Source organism: Eurypyga helias, unplaced genomic scaffold (genome assembly GCF_000690775.1).
Source record: "Eurypyga helias isolate BGI_N326 unplaced genomic scaffold, ASM69077v1 scaffold17549, whole genome shotgun sequence".
In the NCBI taxonomy this organism is placed as follows: Eukaryota; Metazoa; Chordata; class Aves; order Eurypygiformes; family Eurypygidae; genus Eurypyga; species Eurypyga helias.
In genome coordinates, this window is record NW_010272879.1 from 21,382 (window position 1) to 32,034 (window position 10,653).

A 10,653-nucleotide genomic window follows, 5' to 3' on the forward strand; every position below is an offset into this window, starting at 1 on the left:
AGTAGCTTTCCCAGAGCTATACATATGGGTCTGTTTAAGTGTGTTATGTATGCTCATACACCTACGAGAGAACAGACCATTTGTCGTGTTTCATAAAAATCATTCTTAAAAGGGTTTTTTTAATTTTCCTTCTGATTGGACTAACTCCTTTTTAATTTATGAAAGGAAGTAAATTGATTCCTACTCTAAATTCTTCCCTTGGCTGGATATTCCTGTCCTGGTTAACTTCACTGAGACTGCTAATTCCCACCAGTCAAGCCCTGAGGCCAACATTTTGTTCCACACCCTCTCTGGTTACACTTGCTAAAATGCCCCTGCAGATTCCACCTTATCTGTGTTAGATAAAGAGGTTTCCAGCAAAAGCAGCTTAACTTGCCAAGTTAAGGCAAAACTGCTACATGAATTTGCAACCTAAACCGCTTTCTGGTACTTTAGAGACCTGTAAATACACTCAAGAACCTTTAACTTAATAAAAGCATGCACATGGAAAGGGGTTGCTGACAACGTACAGCTGGGAGGTATTATTATTGCAGATGACACCTGGAATATCCAAACTAGGTAACTTCAGAAGTAAAGTCAGTTTACTGACTTAAAAATTAATTAAAATATTACTATGCATTTCTCCTTGGTTCAAATATGTATTGAATATGGTATGTCTGAATAGTAACTGTAGGTCCATCAACAGTTGAATTCCTAAGGAGGAATTTTCTAAGGACTGAAGTTACTGCAGAAGTGGCAAGGATAATGAGAGATGAAAGCTGAATTCTGCTAAGATTTAATTAATGAGCTCCAATCCTACCAATACTACTGTATCTAACTTTCACTGCTCCAGGCTGCAAACTTTGGACTAAGTTTGTAGGATCTGGTTTTAAGTGATGACAGATTACTACTAACCGTTGTACTAATTGTACTAAATTAACCCTATCCCAACTAAAACCAGCATACTAATGCTCTCTGGTAACCTCTGTTTAACTACAGCTGTTTGATTTATATCAAATTAATCATTTATGTAGGGATGGGGAATAAAAAATAAAAAAGCTGATACAGAGATGTTATACAGAGATTGCATTTTGGACAAAGCTCCATTCAGACCTTCTGTCTTCCTGCTGGTTCACCTATGAAGCTGGGAGAGGACTTTTTACAAGGGCCTGTAGTGACAGGACAAGGGGGAACAGGTTTAAATTGAAAGTGGGGAGGTTTAGATTGGATATCAGGAAGAAGTTCTTCCCGGAGAGGGTGGTGAGGCACTGGAACAGGTTGCCCAGAGAAGCTGTGGATGCCCCATCCCTGGAAGTGTTCAAGGCCAGGCTGGATGAGGCTTTGAGCAACCTGGTCTAGTGGAAGGTGTCCCTGCCCATGGCAGGGGGGTTGGAACTAGATGGTCTTTAAGGTCCCTTCCAACCCAAACCATTCTATGATTCTATGATTCTATGAAGACCACAGCAAGTTTGAGTTTGTTTTTCCTTGATAGATCTCACCCTCCAAGATCCTAAAGTAAAACAGGATTTACTTTTGCTTTACTTACTACTAACTATAAACAAACATACTCAAATTAAATATGCATCATCCTTTCCATAAGATTTTTTTTTAAAAAGCTTTATTAAACATATACTCTTGAGAACATATTTAAAGACTTCTACAGCCTCGAAGGCATCCTCTGTCGTACACAGAAGTTCTTATTTTCAGTCCTATATAAAGCATGTAAGCAAGTACTACTCGCACATAGCAACTGAATGTAACAGGAGTGGCCACCGGCAACTGCAACAGCATGAGGGAACAATCTCACTAACAACTTCAAACTGGGTTAGCACCTGTGCAGTGCAGCGGGAATAAATGATCACTTGTTCTGGACCACTACCGTACGTAAAGCAGGACTGGCCTACTACCACGGGCTTCCTTTTCGATACTGAAGTATGCATCTTCTGAAGTACACAAAACCACCACAGCTTTAAGCAGACAGAAAGCTAAGTACCTTAGGTACATCTCTGCATTAAGAGAAGCTGGTTTGTTAGCATTAAACAGCCATCTCCATTTTAATAGGTGGATGAGGATTATAATCTTCAATCTGGAAGTCTTCTGCCTTAAAGTCATTGATGTCTTCAACTTTACGACGAATTCTGAGTTTGGGGAAAGGTCTTGGCTCTCTCTGAAGCTGACATAAAACCAAGATTATTGCATAAAGCCAATACTTGAAGGCAGAGATTTTTTGTTATAAATAAGATCTCATTAATCTTAACTCAGATTAGACTATGTAGATTTTTCCTCCTCCCCAAGAAGATTTACACACAAAAAAATAAGAAGAAAACTATAATACAGTTAGATAAAATCTACTTCAGCACTTTGACAGGGAGCAGTAGCATAATTTTAAAGTGGATTCCCTGATCATCCAAAAGCCCTCCACACATTTCCAGTTTGCAGAACAGTTCCGGTGGTTACAGATCAGATTCCTTCCGGAGGAAAGTAACCTGGAAATTCTGACCCCAGTGTGCATCAGATGTGCTGCAGTTTCTCACAGGAACATTCTGGCCCAAACCAGTAACTAGTTCTCTGATGCTTTTGAGCCATATGAATGGTGAAGACATTCAGTCTGAGCCAAGACTAACCAAATAAAATTGTGATTTGCTCCTACTGCAACAAATTACTTCCTGAAGAAAATATATTATTCAGCCAAATAGTAGTGATTAACTCCGTGAACCATTATAACTTTCTGGTATACTATAATGACATTTTATTGTGTGTTTAACTGTATTAGGTGGAATGGCTTTCTAAGGTTCTGGAATAATGAAGTCAAATGTAGGGGTACAGATTCTGGATCTCTTTGTTCTAGAACAGCACACTGATGTACATTTCAATCATGTTCGCATTGTATATCTGCCTGTGACCTGAGCTGAACAGAGGTTAAGTACTACCATTGTTAGGGTAGAAATGAGAAGATATTAACTTCACAAAATACTATTTGCAGAAGGATATTTACCATACCAAGACACCTTTGTATTGTGTAAGCATTATGGAAGATAAAAGGATATATGAACACAGAATAAGTACTTACCTGAACTTTCAGAGGTTCCACATGATTCAGATATATGTGAGCATCTCCCAGTGTGTGTATGAACTCTCCAGGCTTAAGAGAAAGGAGAATACACGTGGTTTTCAAATAGTCAGGTTTCAAGAAAGCGAAATATTACAGTGCTTACAGTATTGATTCTTAGCATCTTACATCTAGTGGGGAACTGCAGCTTCTGTACTGGATTACTGAGACAGCCTTGTAAGCTTTGAAGGACACTGTCTTCCCAGACTAATGCCCAATTAATGAAAAATATAATGAAATTTCCACAAGCTTACCAAAAAATTTATCTTTGAAATCCTGCTAGGATAATAGCTTCAGTAAATGAATGGCACACTACTAATCTACTCACCAAGATGGAAACAGACAGGACAGCGACAACCCAGCTTTTCCACTCCGGTTCTAGGACTTGCCTTCAAACTAGTGCTTTGTGGCAGTGGAGGCATCAGTCACAGGCTAAACCCCAAAGCACTTATCAAGCATTCAGATGGGTTTTGCAAGCCTGCAAGTTCTGTGAGTTGGCAGCCTCTGAGCAACCTAATTTAACTCAGCTTAAGTTTTATCGGCTATTTTACTGGCTTCTGACCAATGTAGCTCAGCCCTCGGATATATTATGGCAAAACCCACCAAAGCTGTGAGAGGAAGTGGCTGAGAGGCAACAGCAGCTTTATGGACATAATGTTAAACTTCACTTTTTCTAATACCTTGGCCTAATTTCTTACGTATGTTTGCCAATTGCTGTGAAGTCCGATTCTTCCCTCCTTTCCTATTTTAAGTTCCCTTTCATGTAACTGGTAGCAGGAGAATCAGGCCCAAATGGCCTTGCCAGTATGATTTTTTTACACACTCTAAAGAAAAGGGTGTTTTGCTTGAACAAGACCGTGGAGCATTTAAATTACTCTGCTGTCCTGGCCCCAGGCAGCGATGAGCTGCTCTCCTGGGGCCAGTCTATAAGATTTTGTTTCATCCCATAATACATCAAGCTGAGTGGTCACTGTCACCCACGTACCAGCAGCGCTGAGAGCTGGCTGGTGGGGGAAGACTGCAGAGGCTCGACCCAGAAGGCATGTGTGGGTCAGCTCTGAGCTGCAGCACAGCCTTTTTGAGCAGAGAAGCAGCGTCTCTTGTCAGGGAAATTGCTCTGGGAAGGGGGCTTGGAAGTTTTTCTCCCTGCTCTCTGCTCCTGGACTCAAGGAGGGGGTTTTTCCTCCCTCTGCTTTTTGGGCTCGGGGTTTTGCATTTATTTTTCACCTTGTCATGGTCAAAACCTGGCTGTGTCAGTCCACAGGTGGTGAGATCCTGTAGCATTTGTCTGTTTTTCTGTTATTTTATTTACTTCTTAGCAATAGTATTGTTAGTAACTCCGTAAGTTTCATTTATATAATTAAATAGTTCTCAGACAAGATTAAGTAAAACGATTAAATAGAATCATAGAATCATTTACATAAAGTGCGAGTCAGGCTTTAACCCGAACACTGCCAAGTCCTCCACTAAACTGTGTCCCTAAGTGCCACATTTACACATCTTTTAAAAACTCAGCCACCTCCCTGGGAAGCCTGTTACATCTTGGTTTTATTTTCATGTTGTTGCTCCTTTCTAAAATCACAGAGTCACCCTGCCAAAAACTGTGAAGCCACATACCCATATAGCCTACCTTTAGCCCTGTGACATGGGCAATCATGTATGTGAGCAGTGAATAGCTGGCGATATTGAAAGGCACTCCTAGTCCCATATCTCCAGACCTCTGATAGAGTTGGCAAGACAATTCATCCTTTAGAACATAAAACTGGCAAAGGGCATGGCACGGAGGCAAAGCCATCAGAGAAATATCTAGGAAGTGCAGTACAGGAAAGAAGGAGAAAAAAACCCACCATAACAGCATTAGTGTGTTATAAACACAGAAGATGCAAAACCTGAACAAGTATTTAATGAGATACAGCAGAGAGAAAAAAAAAATCCAACTGCACCATCATTCCATTGCTTTCTCTTGTTTAAAAGCACCCGCTGCCTAAGCAATTAAGTCTGGGTCATGACGAGCTGTCTCCTGGGCTGTATGACCAGACAAGTCACAGAGATATTCCACAGAATAGATTTATGCCATAATGCTGCACAACAGTTGAGTTTTACTCACCTTGGTAAGACAGTTGATTTCCCCTAAAGGAAGACATTAAGAGTAAAATAAAGCAGGTACCCTAAAACGACTTCCAAATGCTCCATCTTACTTTGCCCTCATTGCAACGTGCCTTTACTGCTTGTTGAGACATAAAAGTAATGATCAATAAATAAAATAATCAGAAAACGAAGATCTTCTGAGTGTTTATCTACACTTAAAAGTGTAGCTAGTGCAATTACAGCTTGATAAGGAAAACTTTAACCATGTCTCTCCTGATAGCTGAGAATGTTTAACCTTAACAGCAACAGCCTGTGGCATCCCCTTTCAGAGACACGAGAGGAAAATCCTGGGTGATTTTTTTTTGTGTACAGATGTGCTGCTGCTGAAATTGCATAGCTCTGATGTAGAAGTAGACCTGCAGCACCAATGCATAGCTAGACAACCTATGTTCAAGGAGACGATTACAGCACAAGTTAATATTTTTGTGCTCTAGTTTTAAGGTTTTTGTTAAGTTTACTAGAAGAGACATGCTGCTTTGGTATACTCTTTTTTGGTTGGGTTTTGTTTTTGTTTGTTTGGGTTTTTTTAAACCTTTTTAAAGTAAGAACTACTGTCTTTGAACAGAGACTGTATGTCAAAGACACTGGTAGCCAGGTATATTCCCCACTTTAACCTGGAGAGAAAAAACCTTGAAGTAATGGTTCAAAATTTTTGAGGTGTGAACATGAGAATTAAGTAGACAGAGGATCAATCTTATAACCCTTGGCCATTTTTACTGCATCCCTGGCAGTTTTACCAAGAATAAGCAAGGACACCAACTGGAACTGGCTGTTGACACAGGATTAGAACATAGTTTAGAATACAGTGAGACATTCAGTTAAAGGCTGCTGTTCAATACCTTTGGGATTCCAGGCACACATAATGATTCTCCGGTCATCTGGATTGGTTTTGATCGTTTCAATCACTTTTTGCAACTGATCAATTCCTTGGTTGGTGTAATCTGAAGAAAGATACCAAATAAGGTCTAAGCTAGACAGATTTAAGTCATGAGGTTTTTTTAAAGGTCACCCCCCATCCCACTGAAAAGTGATACACAAATCACAACCTCTGAAGATTTTATTCTAAGTTTGAAAGTGATGAAATTTATCACTTAGCGCCCTCCAAACGTAGGCTGTTCTTGGTCTTCCTCAGAGTGCTCTAAGGCCTGTGAAATTCTCATTATGGTATTTTACAATATCCTCCCTCCCAGCCCTGTGTGCTTTGAGTACCTTTAGCACCCACTGAAATAGGACCATTCCTATTTAGAACACTTTATTCTGAGCCTCAACAACTAGATATTTTTTAAGATTAAATACAAAGTCTCCTTAAACACTACCTCTCAGGAAACAAAAGCTGCAATATAAAAACAATTTTTCAGTTGAACAAAGCACATTATCATCCATCATGACTTGTTACCTTAAGAGGACAAAAGCTGTAGTGGAGCGGGCAAGATATTACTAGTCATTCATAGTATTTAAACTAATTTGCTCATTGCATTTCTGGATTAAGATGCCTTTCTAGAGGTTAAGCTGGCATGCTACAGTGCTCCTTCTTAAAAAGTACTGCTCAGAGCAGTAGCACGAGGTGCTGGCATTTGCTGCATGCTCAAAAGGAAGAAGTTTTGGACAGAAGAATAAACGCATCCATCTAGCACTCACAAGGTCAGGTAGGAAAACTGAATTTCCATAGCGTTCAGTGCCAGAAGGGAGCTTTAATCAAGTATAGCACAGGATATTACATTTCACTCAATGACGCTCGCAGGCTGATGTTTAGCCTCAATACCAGTTATAGAAGAAAATCATGGGAATTAACTGAACATTAGAATGGATTCCAGAATAAAAGAGTCGTTAGTTGTTACTAATTTTTCTGACTCGTGCCAGTGACTCAGCATGGCTGGTAACTAATTTTTATTAATAACTCTTATCGTAAAGCAACACCAAATGATGGTTACCCGGAGACCCAAGCTGGCAAACAAGGTAGTAATACAGAATTAGCATCTCAGGGAATTTTTCTGCCAGCAATACTGTGCCAGAAGCCTTTTCAAACGGTTATGTTAGTTCTTGAAGCTAATTGCCTATCCATTAGTAATGCATTTTGAGGAAATCTATTACTAATGAAACCCATGGGAATTTATCTTGTTCATTTTTTTCCAAGCCACGTTATGCTTCAGACCTTTTAAGTTCAGGAATGCTGAAACATTTTAGTAGTTTTTCAGACATGTCACTTCACCAGTTGCATCATCTGTGTTAGCATAAAACTGTATTCTGCCACCAGTCAACATGCCAACACTAAGTCTAATATCTGCAACTAATGTGGACTTTAATTTGAGACTGCACAGACAAAACACCAAGAGGAAACAACATAATGAACCTTGTTGTTACTCTGAGTTAAAGATAACACCAACCACACAGAGACAATATTTTATGACTCACTGTTTTTAATGATAGTCCTCTACACATGCTGTATATCCTCTTCCTTCAGTGACTTAGAAAAGAGCCATCAAGACACTTCAGAGTAAGTTTAATGAACCAGTTCCACTAAAAATAAGACCAACAGGTACTATATCACATCAGAATTTGTTACTGTTATTCTGTTCACAGCAACATCAGCTATGGATATATCCTACTTTGTTCCAGCTGCAGAATGGAAAAATCTTTCTCTTCCACACCCTCCGCTGCATGAATGCAGTGCACTAACATCAGTTCTTGCCAGCACAACTGTATCACGGCAATTAGGACCCTGCACTGGCATTCTAGATGTGAGGTGCCAGTCATCTCACTGAGCGGTCAAGATTTTGCATGCAATTACCTGTGTGCATATCTTTGTATTCTGCTCCAAAGTGCCTCCACTGGAAACCATAAACTGGTCCCAGATCCCCCTCCTCTCTGGTGCTGAAACCCTGCTTATCCAGGAACTCACGTGATCCATTAGCATCCCAAATCTTCACACCCTTTGCAGAGAGCTCTTTGGTATTTGTAGAACCCTACAAGACACAGACAGTAAGAAGTCTACCTCTTAATCCCAACACAGAGGATATGATTTGAAACGGACGTATTAAGCGTTGCTAGCCTACAGTACTTCTCCACATATAAGGGATGAACAGTTTGATTAACGCAGTCAGTGAGGTTCTTGCACACAGACAGAATAAAACTTATGAGCAACATACTGGGATGAAGTTCAAAGTGCTATGCTTCTGTTATTTAACTCGGGATTCTTCTAACTTTGTGAATGCACAAACAGTTTTGTCTCAAGGTCAGCTGTGATTTATCATTTCATACACATATTTGCAGAGAACATTTTACTTTACAGCTGGATAAAAGCAGACTGCCGTGGTTTAACCTCGGCTAGCAATTAAGTACCACACAGCAACTCGCTCACCTCTGCCCCCCCGGCCTCCAGTTGAGGAGAATCAGAGGAAAAGACAAAGAAGCTCATGGATTGAGATAAGCACAATTTAATAATTGAACGTAAGTGAATATTATAGTGATACTAATAATATCAATAATAGTACTAATAATAAGTAAGTAAAATAATAGTAAATAGAACATACAATACAGTAGCTCGTCACCTGCTGACCAATACACAGCCAGGTCCCAAACAGTGAGACTCAGAGTCCACGAAAGCCAACCAACCCACCAACTCACTAATGAATGCACTAGCTAACACACAAACAAACAAGCAAATGAGCAAGCTAGCTATACAAAAAAGATAGCTAACAAACAAGCGAGCTATGGCCCCCTGGCCCACTCCTGGCTTATGTATCGAGCATGCTGTGCTATGGAATGAAATACTCCTTCAGTTAGTTTGGATGAGCTGTGTGAACTATGTGTGTGTCTGTCCCCACTGCTTGTAGTGAAAAAGTTGGGAACACAGCTGCAGTACCAGAAGCTGGGAAAAGACCTTGAATTGGTGCGAGCGCTCCTTACCGCCAACTAAAAACCACCTTATCAGTACTATTCTCAGGGCAAATCCAAAACAGCCACTCAAATCATACCAGCCACTCTGAAGAAAATTAACTCTGACTGAAACCAGCACACAGACAAACAAAACATTTACAGCCTAGGTAATGTCTTTGCCAAGCCATGTATAATGAGCTTAAGGTCTTAAAAATCCTTCTGTTAAAATGACAGATATGACAAAAAGACCCAGAGAAATCACACTGAGTTCTGCAATGTGTCCATATCAGCACACTCAAAAATCCAACAAAGTGTTCTGTTTTGGGGAGTGACTAGTCTTTTATATTTGAAAAAAAGATACTTTAAAAGGATGAATGTGTATGAGACTCCTGCTATCTAGCAAATGGTTAGGAAGGCTTTCCCATATGTGCACGGTGTCACAACACCTAAAGGAACACTTACATTGCAATGTATTATCTACAGTTGAATTTTAATACTCTAACTACAGCTATCGGCTCTACTAGATCTCAGGTTTTTGCCACTAAGAAGCCTAGTGTCTACATCAGTCTTATCTCACCTGTGGTTCCACAATGCTTGTTCCTGTTCAGATGAGTAAAAGCTATCTCAATATTAAAAAGATCATTAGATTGCCTACAATCTACTTCATCTTATTATTTCTTATTCAAATACTAATAATAGGGACTGTACTAGGCTGTGGGGTATAGGCACATTGTCAAAAGACCTCACTATTTCAGACTATTTCCTTTAAAAAGAGTTCTTCTGATTGGTGGCAATGCAATAGTCTCCACTAAAACATACAGAATGTCTTGAAGACAATGGCTTTCCTTGTGTCATCAAACTATTCGGTGGTTGCATTTCTTCTGTTCTGTCAAAGAAACAGAAACATCTGCAGTTACCCAAATTCCTTAACCCGCCCCACACTAGTTCGTTGTTGACACCACTCTCATGCACACCACCCACAAAGGCATCCAATCATCAAACCTTGATGAACCACAGCAGCTCCTCCAGCACTCCCTTCCAGAATACCCTCTTTGTTGTTAGGAGTGGAAACTGATCTGAGAAAAAAAAAAAAAAAAAAGTTTCAGAGGGTCAGAAGTGAGCAGCGACTGGGGTTCTCCCACCCACAGAGCATAACGTTACCATCTGACATTCAGAGGATTGGATATGAAGTAAGAAGTTGGTAAAGGGTGTGTATGTGTCATGTTCAGATAAAGGAAGGAAAGAACTCAACTTTTATTTTCCTGGAAAGAGCGGGAAGATGGATTATAAATAGGGACTCTGACAAACTCCGCCATGAACACACCACAGTGCAGTGAACAGATATATGTGCAGGCAACAGAAAGAGTAGGCCTAAGATAAAATCCTTGGGAAAACTATGTCACATACCACCCTGCCTACTACGCCGGAATGGTAGGAAGGACCAGGCCAGGCCACCTCAAGGTCTCACGCGGTTTTTCAGCGGGTGCCAGCTATGGGGCCGAGCCAGGCCTGGCTGAGGGGCCGAGGGAGAGGGTCCCAGC

At 40.4% G+C, this 10,653-nt stretch overlaps 1 protein-coding gene across 1 annotated transcript; it reads right to left on the bottom strand.

Annotated features, from left to right (window-relative positions):
- Positions 1-1,944: 1,944 nt before the first annotated feature.
- On the bottom strand, positions 1,945-10,188 carry TYMS (thymidylate synthetase; the record flags this gene model as incomplete). The annotated part of the gene is made up of 6 exons (XM_010159293.1): positions 1,945-2,152; positions 3,050-3,121; positions 4,719-4,894; positions 6,076-6,177; positions 8,025-8,199; positions 10,115-10,188. Coding segments are annotated over 6 exons (737 nt in total), but the record flags the coding sequence as incomplete, so codon positions are not given.
- Between the last annotated feature and the right edge of the window lie 465 nt (positions 10,189-10,653).